Source organism: Manihot esculenta, chromosome 13, assembly GCF_001659605.2.
Source record: "Manihot esculenta cultivar AM560-2 chromosome 13, M.esculenta_v8, whole genome shotgun sequence".
Classification (NCBI taxonomy): Eukaryota; Viridiplantae; Streptophyta; class Magnoliopsida; order Malpighiales; family Euphorbiaceae; genus Manihot; species Manihot esculenta.
Window position 1 is genome coordinate 27,949,790 of NC_035173.2, and position 20,413 is coordinate 27,970,202.

General features: G+C 35.7%; 1 protein-coding gene across 1 annotated transcript; it reads right to left on the bottom strand.

The window, feature by feature from the left end:
- Positions 1-1,895: 1,895 nt before the first annotated feature.
- LOC110629254 lies at positions 1,896-20,171 on the bottom strand. The gene is made up of 3 exons (XM_021776166.2): positions 19,782-20,171; positions 2,063-2,117; positions 1,896-1,948 (listed from the first exon to the last, which is right to left on the bottom strand). The coding sequence occupies exons 1-3, from the start codon at positions 20,169-20,171 to the stop codon at positions 1,896-1,898; spliced, it is 498 nt and encodes a 165-aa protein (XP_021631858.2).
- Between the last annotated feature and the right edge of the window lie 242 nt (positions 20,172-20,413).

Sequence of the window (20,413 nt, forward strand, 5' to 3'; positions counted from 1 at the left end):
GATTTTAGTAGGTTTGATTGTGTGATGTGATTGTGTATTAGGTATTGGAGCCCCATTCTAGGTGGGTGGACGAGGGGTTCAATGAAGCTAGAGTGCTTTTGAAGGACTTACTATTGCTTAGCAAAATTCGTGTTGCATCTGGTAAGAGTGCAGTTGTCATGGCTGCTGTTGCTATATTTTGAATTTCCTTTCACTAACCTATTACTAAAATTTATTGCTTATAGAAAACAAAAGCAGGTGAACTCCCTACTGGATAATAAATGTAGAAAAGTCTCCAATCTCAAACAATACAGTGCTAAGCAATGAATAGGAAATTTTTCTCAACAAGCATTACTTCATGTTGAGCACGTGAAAATTTTTCTTAATAAGCATCACTTCAAGTTGAGCACCGTGAGTTTCTTATTTTCTTTCTATAGTTTTTATTTGTTCTATTGTAGGAATTGTTTTCATCTGTATATTTATGGATGTATTAGCTCTCATCCATTTCAATTGAAATGTGTCATCACATATGCGCCAAACAATTATTTGAACATAGAAAAAAAAATAGAAACAAAATATGTTATTGCCTACACTAAGTGCATATGTTTCTCTTTAAAATGATATAGAGGGATTGCAAGTCGACCGTGCGAGAATCACCTCCATATATCTCTCCTGCAGCAATGTATATAAGGGTGTTTGAGATGTATCCACGTGCGGTGAGAAACATAGCAACCTCTTTTGGAGTGAGAGGGCAATAATCTTTGGATATCTGCTTCGTAGAGTTAATCTCCTTTACTTTCCAATATGCAATTTATTCTCTGTATTAAATTTGAGTCAGGCCTAACTCACCCTAAAAGCTAGCTCAAAGAGAGGAGTGCCTATGACTCATATAAAGGGTACGTTACTCCTTTCCACAACTAATGTGAGATTCAACACACACCCTCATGCTTAGAATTTTATTAGTGCGTGATATATTTATGGGAGGTCCAACATCGGATAGAGAGACTCTGATACCAATTGAAACAGCCTGGCCCAAACTGACTCAAATAACTTTTGGATCTACTTTTCACTTGGTCCAAAATGGTTAACTTAAGTTATTTAGTAGTTTTGTGCTATCTATTATATACAATTCCAATTTTTTATCATCTTCCGATATGGAACGCGCTAAATTTACGACGTTCTCGTCACAACTGAATCGGTTATAATTGCTAACCAGGACCAAACCCTTGGGTATTGTGGTTCACTAGTACCTCGGGCGGCTCTGATACCAATTGAAACAGCCGGATCCAAACTGGCCCAAATAATTTTGGATCCACTTTTCACTCGGCTCAAAATGGTTAAACCAAGTTTTTTAGTAGTTTCGTGCTAGCTATTATATACAATTTCGATTTCCTATAATTTCCCGATGTGGGACACCTTTTGCCGCAGCGGAAGCAGCTAGCCGTTACACTCTCCCCTGTTACTTGCGACGTCCTCATCGCAACTGAATTGGATACAATTGTTAATCAGGACCGGACCCTTGGGTATTGTGGTTCGCTAGTACCTCGGGCAGCTCCACTTCGTCTCTCACGGGTAACCCTTTCCAACCCAAATTGATCTAAATATACCATGTTAAATTTGAATCAAGCCTAACTCATATAAGGGGCATATTACCCCTTTCCACAACCAATATGAGATTCAACACTATGCAAGTAACAGAAAAATTTACACATCCCAGAAGCCTGATATTGAATTTTCTATAACAGAGCATAAGGCACAAATTCATAAAATCTGATTTTCTTCAATTCATCAGCTTCGGCACTAGATAAACCATGTTTACATCCACAAAAGGCAAGCATGTCCTTTTCATATATGTAAAGCAGTGTATGGACCATATGATCTCATTCGCTCAATCAACATCTACAACACAAATCTAACTAAATATCAATGACAATTATAGAAAAGCTGCGAGAAATGGTTACTCCAATATCTAGCATCAACATAAGTAAAAAAAAAGTTTATTTCTTCACTTTTTCCATCTCTTCAATTCGAGGTGCAAAACGGAAGGCTTCATAACAAGCACAACAATGGAGCTTCTGAATACCTGGAGGGAGATTCTTGTTTGCCAAACGAGAGTCAGACTTGGCAGCTTGAATAACCTGCAGAAAATTAACGACAAATGACTGCATTCAGAATACACAAGAAACACAAAGCAAAAGGATATGAAGCATTCGACATGTATACCTGATATGTTTTCCACATGCTTGCTATCTTCCTTAGTAGTGGTGCATACGAGACCAGCTTCTAAAATGCTTGATTATTTTGGGAGCACTAGCCATTTTCTTAGGAAGCCTTTTTATGATTTTTACATCACCACCAACTAGAGCATTGATAAAAGGATCTTCATAAAAAACATCTGAAAAGTTGCTGCAGACCAAACACTAAACAGATTATGGCATCATGAATTACTAAGACACATTGATTATTCGGACAACAGCTACCATATCACAAATCTTCAATTCAACAATGACACTGCTCTAACGCTCAAATAATCAATGAAAACATTCAAATAAACATCAATAGATGAAATTTTTCATTGCCATATTAATATTAAACAATAACCGATAACCAAAACACAGCAGATAAAAGGTGTAAAACTTGGATCAGCATCACGATAGGTACTATAAAAGGAAAGATTCTCTTGATTAATGATGAAGGATGTTGCATAAAACTCACTAAAGCTAGCCAAGTGGTAAGGCATTGGCTTTTGGTTACTCGAGATTATAAACACCCAATCGTATCTGTAAAAAATGAGCTGACGACTACAAGGGAAATGGCTGATTGCAGTCCAGGAGTGAAAACATGAAAGTTGCATGACTGTTTTTTATCAAAATATAACCTAAATCTGCGGCGTTTACATGTATAATAAAATGGCAGTGATAGAGAAAAGGAAATAAGAAGTAGAATTATCTCTTTTGTTGTCAGCATGGCCTTTGTTTTCTTATTATTAAGAAAATAAAAATAAAAATAAAACAAAACAATATAAAACAAACTCTACATTGTACCTAGAAATCAATAGAAAACATGAAAGAGTAGAAAGATATAAAAACCTTGCCAAAAGGATGAGATGGTTTGGACAAATGGGGTGGAGTTCGATCTCTGCTCCAGCTTTGTTCTTGCTCAGTGCCCAATATTGAGTATTTATTGACATCAATATTGAGCCACTCTTTCATGTTATGATATTAACAGCTAAATAACCCAAAAAATACTGATGAAATAAAATTAGCATATTAACCAGAGTAAAACTTTCCATATACAATAAAAGATGGCACAAACTGATAAACAACTTTTCTAGTTGTTTAATAGTAAACGTCGAGAAAATAACAAGCTTTCCATGTTCAAGAAATGTGATAATTGATAACCCAAAAGTACAAACATCATAGAAGACAAATTTTGCATAAATAGAAATAAATTATTATGAAAAATAATTTAGGATAGAATTGCAACAAAATTAAAAATATAGGTTTTTTTTATAAATTATTTATTTTATTAATTTTTTGAAATTCACTCAAAATGTTAGTATAATTTAAATAAAATGATGGATTAGTATTATATTTGAGGTTTAAAAGAATAATTAAAAAAATATTTTTTTAAAATATTTTATTATTTTTAATATTTTTAAATTAATCATATTAAATATTATTTTAAATTATTTTTTAATATTTCATAACTAATATATTTAATAAGATTATTTTCTTAACTATGGATTTAAAAGTAATGCTAAATATTAAATATATTAGATAAATTCAAAAAAAATCGGTGAATATTGATTTTAATCAATATAAAATCAAGATAAATTATTATTATTATAAAATTATTAATAAAAATTAAATAATAATAATAATAATTTTTAAATATATTTAATAGTAAAAAGAGTAACTTAATAATTTTATAAATTTCTAATTATATAGATAAAGTTAAAGTGCATGTGGTCGGATATTAAAAAAATAGAATTTAATTAACAAAAAATAAAAATAATGGATAAAATTATAACAGAAGTAAAGTATAAGAGTTTTTTTATGATTAATTTTAAATTTTATTGATATAACATAGTGATATGATGTTAATGTAGTAAGTAATTTTGGTAATTCTGTTAATTTTTTAATTTTATAAATAATGATAGAGTATAATTTGAATAATTTTGAAAAATTAATTTTTAATTAATAAAAAAATAAATATAGGGCGTAATCAGAACAAATCAAAAGCATAGCTTTTTTTGTTCATTAACTCTAAGAATTAACTTCAAAATAAATTACTTTTAATTTTACTAAAATTAAAAAGTTAAAATAATTTCTACATGTTATTTAAAGAAATATGATTAATTTTAATTTTATGGAAATTAAAAGTAAAATAAAAAAATAGAATAATTTTTGTTTATTATTTTAACTCTTTTTTTTTAAATTAAGCTAATTTTTAATTTTATACGAATTAAAAAATTAAAATAATTTCTGCATATTAATTCAATTTTTTCAGAAATATAATTAATTTTAATTTTATAAAAATTAAAATAATTAAAATAATTTTTATATATTATTTTATATTTTTCAAAGATGCAACTAATTTTAATTTTGCAGAAGTTAAAAATAAAATTCAAATTAAAATAATTTTTATACATTATTTTAACTCTTCTTTTTTAAAAGTGTGTTTAATTTTAATTTTACCTACTTAAATTAAAAAATTAAAATAATTTTTAAATATTATTTTAACTTTTTCAGATATGTGATTAATTATAATTTTATAGAAATTAAAAAAATTAAAATAATTTTTATATATTATTTTAACATTTTTTTAAGAATGTGGCTAATTTTGATTTTGCATAAATTGAACAATATAATCTCTCAATTTTAACTCTACAAAAGGTGAGAGGGAATTTACAAAATGGCCCATGTATTACCCGTTAATTGGACTTTTTTATAGCCAATTCCCTATGGTCACTATCATCCTAATTCGTAGACATTGGTACTTAGCTTTTAAACCATTGAAGCCCAGCAGATTCTGCTAGCTATAAACTAAATCAACCACAAAAAGAGCATGCATCACCATAAATCATGGGACCAACACTAAATTTTATAATACCAATTTGCAAATTTCACACCTAAAAGGTTAAATTATTAACAATATTTATATTATAAACTAAATTATTCATCTGTTCAATGTATTTATATATAATTCAATATATTGTTTTCAAACCATATATATATTATTTTCTTTTCTTTAGGATGTGCCAAATTTATTACCTGATTATAAAGTCTAAAAAGTTAAACGATCCATTTGATTATTTTAAATTATTTTAATTTTTTTAAAGTGGGACTAATTTTGATTTTTGTACTTTGTATAAATTATAAAATTATTACTCCTGAAATAATTGTAGAAAAATAAAATAATGTGTTCACAAAATATATTATATGTGTAAAAAAATATATATAATTTAAAATTTCAAAAAATAAAAATAAAAATAATTGATTTAAGATATTATATTATATTCCTGATTATAATAGAAATCAAAAAATTTTAAATAATATTATATTTAAAGAACATAAAAACTAAAATAAGAAAATATAAAATTAGCTTAAAATATATAATTAAGTGTAAAATATTTATTTATTAAGTAGTTAATAAAAATTAAAAATTAAATAAAATATTCAAACTAAGTATTTAAGGGCGGAGGGGAGGAGTACAAGTGGGGCCATGGCCACTATATATATACCAATGATTATTTTTGTAAATTTTTTTTACTATTATATTAACAATATAAATAATGTAAAATATTAGCATTTTTTATTTGTTATTATATATTTAATAGACTTTTATAATATTGGCATTTTTTTGTGTTTAGTTATACTTTATAATTAATTTTAAGCTCAAAATTTATAAGCAATTAAAATAATTTTTTTTAAAATAAAATTACCTGTATGACAACGAATCCATGTAACAGAAATATCAGTTTTAGAGTCTAACAAAAATTAATAATCATTCAAAATTAAATCTAATTCAGAAATATTTAAACTTGTATTCCAAAGAATTTGAACTATCTGTAAACATGCAAACAGTCAATAAGAATATAGCTATTAAAGGGCAAAAATTCTATCGTATAAAGCAAATTGTGATGGAGAGCTAAAATTTCAACAATTATCAGCGTACCATTACATTTTACGTTTAGAGAAACCAAATAAATGATGAATATTTTTAAAATAGAAATTAATTTCAAAAAATAACAATCAAGACATTTTGCCATTATCTTTTTAGAATATTAAAATAATAATTATAAATTAGAATTATTTTCTTATTTTATATTTTACATGCAAGATTTTAAACATAAAATATTTTTATATATATCTCAAATTTATATATATATATTAAAACATTAAAAGCAAAATTTTACAAATAAAAAAGTTAATTTTTTGAAAAAGTAAATTATATATTTTTTAATTCTTATATTTGGCCATTTTTATGAAATTCTAATGAAATTTTATTAAAAAATTATGTATTATATGTAATACCCGGCTAGACCCCGGTATCGGAATTCCTACGTTCTGGCGGATTTTCCGTTGGACGTCGGGATTCGAGGATGTCGGAGCTTGCCCTAAGGGTATAAGAAAGGTTTTTAAGATGTTTTTTTTTTAAGTGTTTTTATCATGTTTGCATGTTTTGAGTTAAGAAAAGTGAGTTTTGAAATGAAAAGGCCAAGGGGACAAAAGCCAGGTTCGGCCGCCGAAGGTGAAGTTCGGTCGCCGAAAGTTGCATGGTTTTGCATGCACGTTAGGCCGCCGAATGAAGAGTCGGTTGGTCACTACAAAAGCCCCTTTGCCCGAGACTTGAGTGTTAAACACTCTGTTTTTGGGTCAAAGGTAGGTTCAAGCTCTCCTTGGTGTGATTTCTCATGTTTTCCTCAAATCCTGCATGTTTTAACTTGATTTGAGCTTTGTTTTAGAGATTTGAGCAAAAGGAAGCAAAGTTGAGCACTTGGAGAGTTTGATTGAGTTTTTCCCCATCTCCAAGCTTGGATCATCAATCCTCTAGTTCTTCAAGAGGTAAGCATGGATCCGCACCTCCCTTTATGTTTAAAGTATGTTTTAAGCGTTTTTAGAGAGTTTTATGGCATGATTGGGGGTATAAGCATGAGTTTGAGCATATGTGGCTCATATGAGTTTCTAGGAGTTTTGTTGTTGTTTTTGGGGCTTGAACTAGTTTTGAGGCCTTTATATGCATGAGATATGTTATATGTTAGTTGAGAAGTGTTGGTATGCATGATATGGGTGTTTGATAGGAGTTTGGAGGCTGAGAGCATGAGTTGTGCTCGGATTCTGCCTTTATGGAGAATCCAGGTTCGGCCGCCGAAGCAAGGTTCGGCCGCCGAACCCCTTGTGGAGGCAGTTTCGGCTGCCAAACCTTGCCCCCGAAAGCTAGGCTTTTGGGTGAGAAAGGGGCTTTCGGCCGCCGAAAGAAGGAGTTCGGCCGCCGAAAGTGCATGAGTTTCGTCTCTGGACGAGACTTTCGGCCGCCGAAGGTGCCGCCGAACATGCATGAGTTTCGTCTCTGGAGGGAGGTTTCGGCCGCCGAACCAGCCGCCGAAAGTGCCCAGTCCAGCCTTCTTTTGCCCATTTTTCCATGCATGCCTATGATGTTTTAGAGGGGTTTTGGGGAGATAGTAGGAGTTATGTTTAAGTAAGTTTGGTCCTCATTTGAGTCCACCTGTGTAGGTACGGACCCGAGAGACCAAGGAGGCCCACAGAGGTGAGTTACAGAGACTGCTCAGCCGTTGACAGAGGTGAGTGGAACAGACCTTTATGTTAAGATAATGAACGTTTTAGCATCAGTCATGCATCATTTATGCCATGTTTATGTAGGATGCTTTGCATTAGTATTCACCAAGTTGATGCATTGCATTATTACTTGTATATGTGGATTGGACCGAGGCGACCTCAATAGCCCATAAGTCTGTCATTATTGTATGTCCTGTGTGAGCTCCTTTGGGGCCGGGCATTTACCTTGGATGAGTCCTGTGAGAGCCCTTATAGGGTCGGGCACCATGAGTAGATTAGTGAAAGACCTGTGTGAGCTCCTTTGGGGGCCGGGCACCGACAGAGGGAGTTTTGGGGTCATGTCCAATCTGAGCTGTGAAATGTTTGTGCAGTGACGCATTTCATTATAGCATGTTTTAAATGTTTTTTTATGGATTCCGCTCACTGGGCTTTAGCAGCTCATCCCTCTCCCTAACCCCATTTTTCAGGGCCTCAGAGAAGAGAAAGAGAAAGAGATAGCAAGGGTAAAAGGCATATGTAATAGTATAGAATAGTGGACATGATAATGATGTACAGTACAAAGTTTATGTAATGTATAGAAATGATGTAATAGCAAGTTATGTATTGAGTTATAGAATGGTGCTTGGCCCTAGTGTATGTTTATCCCTTTGCACATGATCATGTTGTATGTTTGAGATGATATTTTTATGTTGAGAGCTAGGCTTGGTGCATGGTAGTATTGCTATCTCTGTCATTACTGTATGATACCATAGCAGGTATCACTCTCTGAGTGCATACAGACAGGGCATGCAAAGTCCAAGCTTAGTGTATGAGAAAAGTTTCAAGTTTTACAGAAAAGAAAAGAAAGAAGAAAAAAAAAAGTAAAGGAACAGTTTTAAGTTTAAGTTTGATCATGTATGGGATGTATCAGGTACACAGAGTTTACAGTAGGCTTACTACGGGTCCCGGCGGCCTTACGCCGATCTGGATCCTAGTGCTGGTGGCGGTCCGGTAAGCGGGCTGTTACAGATTGGTATCAGAGCATAGGGCCTCTAGAGTACGGTGTGCTGAGCTAAGATGCTCAGGGATTAGAGATATCTCACATCGGAAAGAGGTTGTTTTAGAGGGCAAGCACAATAGGAAGATCATGTCCACTAGGATAGGATGTTGAGTCCTGTCTTGATGTGTAATGCCATGATTTTATGCCTGTGCATTTCATGATATGCTATGCTATGAGTTGAGGGTTCATGTTGTTACATGGATCCTATGATGATGCTAAAGTTCATGTTATGTTATGTTTTCAGAAGCTAAGATGAGAGGAACCCGTCGATCAGCTAGATTGACTGGAGCTCCGCCCGAGAATGAGGGTATGGAAGGGCGTCCCCCTGCTTTGCCAAGAGCTGTGTCCCAAAGGGCAGGCAGAGAAAGATCATCAAGGGACCCTAGAAGGTCTTTTGATGAAAGCAGAAGGGAGACAGAACAGAGAAGAAGATCGAGTGATACAAGGGAAGAGATGGATGTGGATCCAAGAAGGGATGGAGGGTTAGGTGTTGGCACTACAGAGGAGGATGTGGGATCATCACAGGGAGGCGGTCAAGCCTCGGGGTATGGTTATCCACCCCACTATCAGCCCTACCCACAGGGCCCAGGATATTCGATGGGAGGTACATCGGATTATCCTAGTTTTCACCCATATCCCACATATATGCCTTATCCACCGTATTACCCCCCATATCCACCATATCCCATGTATCCACCCTCACCTTTTTACCCCAGTCCAGCATACTCTACACCAGAAAGTTCTGCACCTCCCCCACCACCACCAGTGGTACAACCAGAAGCCCCAGTTATCCAAACACCTCAACCTGGCCCATCTGTGAGGAGCAAGGTAAAGATGACTGATTACCTAAAGTTAGATGCTCCGAAGTATCAATCAGGAGATGATCCGTTTGAGTACATTAAAGCAGTCAAGATGATAGCAGATGAGCTAGGGGCAGATGATACCAGAGCCATTCAGATGGCAGGGTTCACTTTAAAATGTAAGAAGGCGAAGGAATGGTTTGGCGTCTATGTGGACCCTAGATTGGATAACATGTCTTGGGAGGAGTTTGCTAATGAGTTTGCCGGATGGGCATTCCCAGATAGTTCGAAAGAGCTAAAGATGATAGAGTTTGAGCAGCTCAAGCAGACAGAGGATATGAGTATTGATGAGTTTACTGACAGGTTTCTGGAGTTGCTGCGGTATGCAGGACAGGCCTATGAGACGGAACAGAAAAAGGCTAGGAGGTATGCTATGAAACTGCATTCCAGGTATTCCTCTTTGATCCATGCAGCCGAGAGGGAGAGTTTCCACACCGTGGTGGATTTAGCACGGAGGATGGAGGCTAGTGCCATTATACAGGGTACAGTGAAACAACAGCCGGCACAGTCTTCAGGTTCTAAGACCCCAGGTAGGGGTAAGTCAGATCCCTCTTCACAGGGAGCAGCAACTTCCATTGGTAAGAAGTGGAGTGGTTCCACGCAGAAGTCGAGGAAGAATAAGTTCTGGAATAAGATTAAAGCAGGTTTGGGATTAGGCAGTGGCATGAGTTCAGGCTCAGAGGTTCCAGTGTGTGGTCGGTGCGGTAAGGCGCACAGAGGAGTTTGTCGTTTGGGGATTACAGGATGTTACAGGTGCGGCCAGGAGGGACACATGGCTCGTGAGTGCCCTCAGGCATCTTTCACGGCACCATCCCAGCAGACAGCTCCAGCTAGCATGCCACAGCCACCAGTTTCAGTTATGACACAGGGCAGAGGCAGAGGGAGAGGGTCAGCCTCTTCATCTGCAGGTCCCAGAGGTGGAGGTCCGTCAGCTCCGGCGCGGATTTTCACGATGACACAGCAGGAGGCAAACACTTCTAACACCGTGGTGTCAGGTAATCTCCTCATTGGGTGTTCTGAGGTGTATGCTTTGTTAGACCCTGGTGCTTCGCATTCCTTTGTTGCTCCCAGAGCCATAGAGAGAGTGGGTTTGATGACGTCTGGGTTAGAGTGTCCCCTATGGGTCAGTGGCCCTAAGTGTGATCCATCGTTGGCAGAGACAGTCTGTCGACATAGTCCAATGTTTTTAGATGGTAGATGCCTTCCAGCTGACCTTGTGGTTCTAGAGTTGACAGATTTTGACGTCATTCTAGGGATGGATTGGCTATCTGCATATGGTGCTACCTTGGACTGCAGAGACAAGGTAGTTAAGTTCAGAGATGAGGATGGATCTGAGTTTGTCTTTAGAGGAGACAGGAGGGGCACGCCTAGAGGTCTGATATCAGCCCTACAGGCTCGTAGGTTGCTCAGGAGGGGATGTCAGGGGTATCTCGCTCATGTGAGAGAGCTAGACAGTCAGGTTAGGGACTCCAATTCAGTGCCCGTAGTCAGAGAGTTCCCAGATGTGTTTCCAGATGAGCTTCCAGGACTACCACCTGATAGGGAAATAGAGTTCGAGATAGAGTTAGTGCCTGGTACCAGACCGATCTCTATTCCTCCCTACAGGATGGCACCAGCAGAGCTAAAAGAGTTGAAAGAGCAGCTACAGGAGTTGGTAGATAAGGGTTTCATCCGTCCAAGTACCTCACCCTGGGGTGCTCCAGTGTTGTTTGTCAAGAAGAAGGATGGATCCCTTAGACTTTGTATCGACTACAGGCAGTTGAACAAAGTTACTACCAAGAATAAGTATCCTCTACCCAGGATCGATGATCTATTCGACCAGCTAGCAGGAGCAGGTTGTTTTTCTAAGATAGATCTGAGATCGGGCTATCATCAGCTGAGAATCAGGGAAGAGGATGTATCTAAGACAGCTTTCAGAACCAGATATGGGCATTATGAGTTCTTAGTGATGCCGTTCGGGTTGACTAACGCCCCTGCAGCATTCATGGATCTCATGAACAGAGTTTTCAGAGAGTACCTGGATCACTTTGTTTTTGTCTTCATAGATGATATCTTGGTGTATTCCAGGAATGCAGATGAGCATGCCCATCATCTGAGGATAGTCCTGCAGACCTTGAGAGAGCATGGTTTATATGCCAAGTTCTCCAAGTGTGAGTTCTGGCTAAGGAGCATTTCATTCTTGGGGCATGTAGTGTCAGATCAAGGTATAGCAGTGGACCCCAAGAAGATAGAAGCTGTAGCCAATTGGCCTAGACCCACCACAGTGACAGAGGTCAAGAGTTTCTTGGGTTTGGCAGGCTACTACAAGAGTTTCGTTCAGGACTTCTCTAAGATAGCGGCTCCTATGACCAGATTAACCAGAAAGAACCAGAGATTCACATGGTCTGACCAATGTGAAGAGAGCTTTGAAGAGTTAAAGAGAAGATTAACTTCAGCACCGGTGTTAGCTCTGCCTATTAGTGATGAGGACTTCACAGTGTTCTGTGATGCGTCCCGAGTGGGATTAGGTTGTGTGTTAATGCAGAATGACAGAGTAATAGCTTATGCTTCTAGACAGCTGAAGAAGCACGAGCTGAACTATCCAACACACGATTTTGAGATGGCAGCTGTTATCTTTGCACTCAAGATGTGGAGGCATTACCTCTATGGGGTGAAATGTGAGATCTTTACAGATCATAAGAGCCTACAGCACATCCTGAGTCAGAGGGAGTTAAATTTGAGGCAGAGACGGTGGGTGGAATTGCTTAGTGATTATGATTGCAAGATCCAGTATCATCCGGGAAAGGCAAATGTTGTAGCCGATGCCTTGAGCCGGAAATCATTAGGCAGTTTATCCCACATTACAGCAGAAAGGAGGCCGGTGGTGAAGGACTTCTACAGGTTAGTTGAGGAAGGGCTACAGTTAGAGTTAACTGGTACAGGTGCTTTGATTGCACAGATGAAAGTTACACCCGTGTTTCTGGAGCAGGTGGCTCAGAAACAACATGAGGATCCAGAGTTGATCAAGATTGCCAGGACTGTTCAGTCAGGCAAGAGCGAAGAGTTCAGATTCGACAACCAAGGGATTCTCCGCTACGGGCATAGACTATGTGTACCAGACGACATCAGTTTGAAAGGAGACATTATGAGGGAAGCTCATAATGCGAGATATAGCATTCACCCTGGAGCCACCAAGATGTATCAAGATCTGAAGAAAGTGTATTGGTGGCCAGCAATGAAGAGAGAAGTGGCACAGTTTGTGTCAGCCTGCGAGATCTGTCAAAGGGTGAAGCTAGAGCACCAGAAGCCGGCTGGAATGCTTAACCCACTGCCGATTCCGGAATGGAAATGGGAGAATATAGCCATGGATTTTGTAGTGGGGTTACCGGCGACGTCCAACAGACTAGACTCCATATGGGTGATTGTGGATAGACTGACTAAATCTGCTCACTTCATTCCTGTCAGGAGTGGCTACTCTGTGGACAAGCTAGCGCAGGTATATGTTGAGGAAGTTGTGAGGTTACATGGGGCTCCTGTCTCTATAGTGTCTGACAGAGGACCCCAGTTTACCTCCAGGTTTTGGCGAAGTCTGCAAGAGGCTATGGGCACAAGATTAGACTTCAGCACTGCTTTCCATCCACAGACTGACGGACAGTCAGAGAGGACCATCCAGACCATAGAAGATATGCTTCGAATGTGTGTGCTAGATTTTGGCGGATCTTGGAGGCAGCATCTACCCTTAGTGGAGTTTGCCTACAACAATAGCCATCATGCTAGCATAGGGATGGCCCCATATGAAGCTCTGTATGGGAGGAAGTGCAGGTCACTAGTTTGTTGGGAAGAGGTTGGAGAAAGGTCCCTAGCAGGGCCTGAGTTAGTAGAGATCACGAACAGGGTGGTGCCCATCATCAGAGAGAGGCTCAAGACTGCTGTTAGTCGGCAGAAGAGCTATGCAGACGTTCGCAGAAAGCACATAGAGTTTGAGGAGGGGGATCTGGTCTTACTGAAGGTGTCTCCAATGAAAGGGTGGTTCGTTTTGGGAGGAAAGGTAAGCTGGCTCCGCGGTACATTGGACCTTTTGAGATTTTGCAGAAGGTCGGAAATGTGTCGTATAAGCTTGATTTGCCTATGTCTATGGAAAGGATCCATCTAGTCTTCCATGTTTCGATGCTAAGGAAGTTTGTGTCAGATCCGAGTAAGGTTCTCAGCGAACCAGATGTGGAGATCCTAGGTGATCTCACGTATGAAGAACAACCAGTGCGGATCATTGACACCCAGATCAGAAAGCTAAGGAACAAGGAGATCCCGATGGTGAAAGTTCTCTGGAACCACCATAACATCGAAGAGTGCACCTGGGAGACACGGGAGTCTATGCTCCAACAGTACCCCCATCTCTTTTGAGGTGAGTGTTAGCTTCTTTTGCTCTTTATGTGCTTTATGTTCTGTTCTGTTTGTACTCTGTTTTGAGTTAGAGAGGAACATTCGGGGATGAATGTTCTTAAGGGGGGGAGAATGTAATACCCGGATAGACCCCGGTATCGGAATTCCTACGTTCTGGCGGATTTTCCGTTGGACGTCGGGATTCGAGGATGTCGGAGCTTGCCCTAAGGGTATAAGAAAGGTTTTTAAGATGTTTTTTTTTTAAAGTGTTTTTATCATGTTTGCATGTTTTGAGTTAAGAAAAGTGAGTTTTGAAATGAAAAGGCCAAGGGGACAAAAGCCAGGTTCGGCCGCCGAAGGTGAAGTTCGGCCGCCGAAAGTTGCATGGTTTTGCATGCACGTTAGGCCGCCGAAGGAAGAGTCGGTTGGTCACTACAAAAGCCCCTTTGCCCGAGACTTGAGTGTTAAACACTCTGTTTTTGGGTCAAAGGTAGGTTCAAGCTCTCCTTGGTGTGATTTCTCATGTTTTCCTCAAATCCTGCATGTTTTAACTTGATTTGAGCTTTGTTTTAGAGATTTGAGCAAAAGGAAGCAAAGTTGAGCACTTGGAGAGTTTGATTGAGTTTTTCCCCATCTCCAAGCTTGGATCATCAATCCTCTAGTTCTTCAAGAGGTAAGCATGGATCCGCACCTCCCTTTATGTTTAAAGTATGTTTTAAGCGTTTTTAGAGAGTTTTATGGCATGATTGGGGGTATAAGCATGAGTTTGAGCATATGTGGCTCATATGAGTTTCTAGGAGTTTTGTTGTTGTTTTTGGGGCTTGAACTAGTTTTGAGGCCTTTATATGCATGAGATATGTTATATGTTAGTTGAGAAGTGTTGGTATGCATGATATGGGTGTTTGATAGGAGTTTGGAGGCTGAGAGCATGAGTTGTGCTCGGATTCTGCCTTTATGGAGAATCCAGGTTCGGCCGCCGAAGCAAGGTTCGGCCGCCGAACCCCTTGTGGAGGCAGTTTCGGCTGCCAAACCTTGCCCCCGAAAGCTAGGCTTTTGGGTGAGAAAGGGGCTTTCGGCCGCCGAAAGAAGGAGTTCGGCCGCCGAAAGTGCATGAGTTTCGTCTCTGGACGAGACTTTCGGCCGCCGAAGGTGCCGCCGAACATGCATGAGTTTCGTCTCTGGAGGGAGGTTTCGGCCGCCGAACCAGCCGCCGAAAGTGCCCAGTCCAGCCTTCTTTTGCCCATTTTTCCATGCATGCCTATGATGTTTTAGAGGGGTTTTGGGGAGATAGTAGGAGTTATGTTTAAGTAAGTTTGGTCCTCATTTGAGTCCACCTGTGTAGGTACGGACCCGAGAGACCAAGGAGGCCCACAGAGGTGAGTTACAGAGACTGCTCAGCCGTTGACAGAGGTGAGTGGAACAGACCTTTATGTTAAGATAATGAACGTTTTAGCATCAGTCATGCATCATTTATGCCATGTTTATGTAGGATGCTTTGCATTAGTATTCACCAAGTTGATGCATTGCATTATTACTTGTATATGTGGATTGGACCGAGGCGACCTCAATAGCCCATAAGTCTGTCATTATTGTATGTCCTGTGTGAGCTCCTTTGGGGCCGGGCATTTACCTTGGATGAGTCCTGTGAGAGCCCTTATAGGGTCGGGCACCATGAGTAGATTAGTGAAAGACCTGTGTGAGCTCCTTTGGGGGCCGGGCACCGACAGAGGGAGTTTTGGGGTCATGTCCAATCTGAGCTGTGAAATGTTTGTGCAGTGACGCATTTCATTATAGCATGTTTTAAATGTTTTTTTATGGATTCCGCTCACTGGGCTTTAGCAGCTCATCCCTCTCCCTAACCCCATTTTTCAGGGCCTCAGAGAAGAGAAAGAGAAAGAGATAGCAAGGGTAAAAGGCATATGTAATAGTATAGAATAGTGGACATGATAATGATGTACAGTACAAAGTTTATGTAATGTATAGAAATGATGTAATAGCAAGTTATGTATTGAGTTATAGAATGGTGCTTGGCCCTAGTGTATGTTTATCCCTTTGCACATGATCATGTTGTATGTTTGAGATGATATTTTTATGTTGAGAGCTAGGCTTGGTGCATGGTAGTATTGCTATCTTTGTCATTACTGTATGATACCATAGCAGGTATCACTCTCTGAGTGCATACAGACAGGGCATGCAAAGTCCAAGCTTAGTGTATGAGAAAAGTTTCAAGTTTTACAGAAAAGAAAAGAAAGAAGAAAAAAAAAGAGTAAAGGAACAGTTTTAAGTTTAAGTTTGATCATGTATGGGATGTATCAGGTACACAGAGTTTACAGTAGGCTTACTACGGGTCCCGGCGGCCTTACGCCGATCTGGATCCTAGTGCCGGTGGCGGTCCGGTAAGCGGGCTGTAATATATTCTAAAAATATATATATATTTTTATAAATTGAAGTAAATTAAAAACAATAAATAACATGTTACTCTATTAATTCCGTCCCGTTGTCATTTAATTATTAAATTTATTGGTTTAAATTTAATAAATTAATTATATTTAATGAATTAATTCAATCTATAACTACTCATAATGTCTGGATTTTAGCGTTTTTCTTTATATTTTTATGGCTCAAGGTCTCTAATGAGTTAATTCAATCTATAACCACTCCCAATGTCTGGATTTTAGCGTTTTTCTTTATATTTTTATGGCTCAAAGTTTTTAATTTTGGAGATCTACTATTCATATCCGAGCCGCTGCTATTCATATCCGAATCATTATGCATAGGATAAGCATGCTATTCATATCCAAGTCATTATGTATCGGATAAGAATTCGATTGATTCGGTTTAAAATTAAATCAAACTGAATAAATCGAAAACTAAAATTTTAGTATTTATAAAATACAAACCGATTTTAATCAAAAACTGAATTGAATCGAATCAATCTGATTTGATTTGATTTAATTGATTTGAATTTTTAATAATTTTTTTTAATTTTTTACACTTTATTTTTAGTATTTTAAAATTTAATTGGAATATTTAAATATAATCTAATCTATTTATATTATTGAAAATAATATATTATCATTGTTAATCGATTAGATTCGATTTTTTCAATTTTTTTTTAAATTAAATCGAATTAAAATAATTAAAAATTTTAAAATTAAAAATTAAACGGAATCAAAATAAATAAAAAATTAAACTGATTTTTAAATTAATTCAAATCGATCAATTTTTTCAATTTAAACTAGATACGGCTTGCATGTAGTTATGGAGTTGTTGCTCACCCTTATGGAGATCAGCCAACACCTCCCGGTTAATTTCTGCAGCAACATTTCTGAAGGTTAAATCAAGAACCAGTCGAAGCCCATAGGCTTATCTTAGCTAGTGGTCAATTAATAGTTACTAGCTTTGTTATGTAGGACTAAATAAACAACATTAATATTTAGATTTTCTTTTAGGCATGATACTTTTGTAATTATTATTTAACATATAATCTTTTTAAAATTTCATGTCCTTTGACTTCTCATTATAAAATAATAAAATTTTAAATTTAATAGTTATATTTTTTAAAATTCAAGCATGGTATATTAATTAAAAAAAATCAGTGTATTAATATTTAATCATCCAAGGAAAAGTATATAAATTTATTAATACCGATATAAAATTCATTAAAGGAATGGATCTAAATTTAAAATTTTAAAAATTTATAAATTTATATATACGAGCAATTTCTAAATATGTATTATCTCATTATTTTATCTTTTTATTAAATATATTTTTAATTTTTTTAATAGTTTAAGTATTAAAAATTTTGTCCATTAAATCACTCAGTGTTTTTATTATTTTACAATTTAAATAAAAAAATAAAGCAACATTAGTTACCAATTGAAATCTCGTTGGATTTTTTTTTTTTTTTTTAATTTTTTTGTTGACATTCGGATGTCGTTACTTTGTTTGATACTTACAATTCATAACGGCATAAATGGGATTGTTGGTTAGACCCATTTTGGTAAAACTTAAGTAGAAGTGTGGGTTAAAAAAATAATTACAAATCACCTAATTTTTCAATACAACCCATCGGTTCTTTTCCAACGGCTACCAAGAAAAACAATATTATTTTTTTTTTCAACTTTACAATTACTTTTTGAAATTCAAATTCAGAACCTTTCAATTTGAAAATTATATAAACTATTAGTTTATAAATTCTATAAATTACATAAAATAATATTATTAGCCTAGGCCTGTTATTATTATTATTATTATTTTAAAATTAAAAAAAAATTATTTAAAAAAAAGAATAAATTCATGGTCTAAAATTTATTATTTTTTAATAGACATTTATAAAAAAAAATTTGGCATTTTTTATGTAGTTATTTTTAATAATTTTTAAATTATTATTAAATATTTTTTTAAAAAAATATCCAAAGTTTTTTTATAACGTCATTATCATTTTTTTACACCATTATTTTTTTGTATGTGTACAAACATATAATATTAATTTCTAATGAAATGTAAGTCATTTATGACCCGTACAAGCACTTTCATCGAAAAAAGAGTTCAGGTATATGAGATGATTAGATAGTTGATTTTCTCTGTGATGGATCTTATAGATACTACAAATGAGATAAACAGTCTAGTGTAGTTTATCATTGATGTAAATAATATATATATATATATTTTTTTTGGAAATAAGTTTTTTTCCAAGACAAAGAAAAATATGTTTTTCTTTAAGAACCATGTTGTCTAATTCAAATAGAAAAGGAATTTTGGATTCCATTTAAAAGAATATCAATGAGTCTAGTCGTTTTGTATTGGAATTCATTAATGAATATTTCAAATAGGTTGTAAATAAGATGGTGTGTTATTTGATAGGATTATCAAGACTTAATAGTAAGTTTATAGTTTAGCTAAAACTTCCTAAAGTTCACTGTGATATGAATCGACTAGATGAGATTCTATACATATTTCTTGAATATTCTATACTTGTGTCTCAAGTCTAAATTAGAATATTTTCTTTTGGGAATTGTTGTTATTCAGTACTACTGTGGATAATTTTATAATTAATAATATTATTTTTCATCGTTTTATAATTTTAAATAATATTAATTTTAATTATCGTGTTTTGCATGTTGTCCATACTCATTGTATGAGTATTTATGATATAATCATCGAATGATTGTCATAAAAAATAATAAAATATAATTAATAAAACATAAATATCAATATTAAAATATAAAATCACATCACATTTTATGGTTTCTGCATTTTTCGGTATCATTGTTGCAGCTGAGCAATTGATTTCTGGATACATATTCATTACATTATTTAAATCATTATATTAGTTGATATTATTTTAATATAATTACTGAATATTTGATTATATTTGAATATATATTTTATTTTCTTTTACCTTTGTGGTAGTAAGACCTCCTTATATACTATTTTCTTAGTATATGTTTACTTCTTCTTTCTCTTATTATCTGACTTTGTAGTTGACATTGATACTCCTCTTGATAGCATTACATACAATTGACCATGAGAGAAAACATCATGTGGCAAATACATATTAATGTTTGATATTGTTTGTCCCTAAGCTTCATTTATTGTCATTGTAAAGTATAGACGAACTAAAAATTGCTTTATTTTGAAATAAAAAGGGTATCTTTCATTCTCTGTAGGTGACAATGATATTCTGGGTAATAGAACTTGCTTACCATGTTTTCTTGATATTATCTCTGCATAAATTACATTTTTCTTAAAACTTATATGCACTATTATTGTTCCATTGCATAGACCATTTGAAGGATCTAGGTTCCTTAGCAGTATTATTGGACAATTCATCTTAAATTCCAGCTTATGCGGAGACAATTCATTTGGTAATAAAGTGTTTAAGAATTTCTCTTGGTAATAATTATTTGCATCATCTACAGCTTCATCAAAACTAGTATAAATGTTACTTTCACTAGGGAATATGTTTATCATCTTTTCATTAAAGCTATTTACATATTCATTTTTTGTTGCCAGGATTGCACGATTTGTCATGTACTGTGCCAATCTAGCATTTTCCTCTAATGATGGATATACTGCATCAATTAATGCTTCTTCACAACTATTTTCATTTTCATACTTCGCTACCATCTCTTCAGGTATTCTTATATTCCCTTCTTTTATTTCTAGCTCTTCTCCATTGCCAACTCTGAGTATGAATTCTCCAAAATATTAATCCGTTCTAGCCCTCATATTGGTTGTTAATTTTAGCACTTTCATTTTGCTCTATAAATAAGATTTCACGAGACTTGCACTAACATTTTCTTGTCTTAAAGCTGTAGACACCACTAGTAATACCTGCCTGAAATCTTCACCAAACAGCATTATCTTCC

What these genes read in the sequence shown, in the direction of transcription:
- LOC110629254 (XM_021776166.2), bottom strand. Translation starts at nt 20,171, where the DNA reads ATGGTAGCGAAGTATGAAAATGAAAATAGTTGTGAAGAAGCATTAATT. An exon ending in ATATAAGTTTTAAGAAAAAT is followed by an intron (nt 2,118 to 19,781) that starts GTAATTTATGCA and finishes AATTTTCTGCAG; the next exon opens with GTTATTCAAGCTGCCAAGTC. An exon ending in AAACAAGAATCTCCCTCCAG is followed by an intron (nt 1,949 to 2,062) that starts GTATTCAGAAGC and finishes TGTTGATGCTAG; the next exon opens with ATATTGGAGTAACCATTTCT.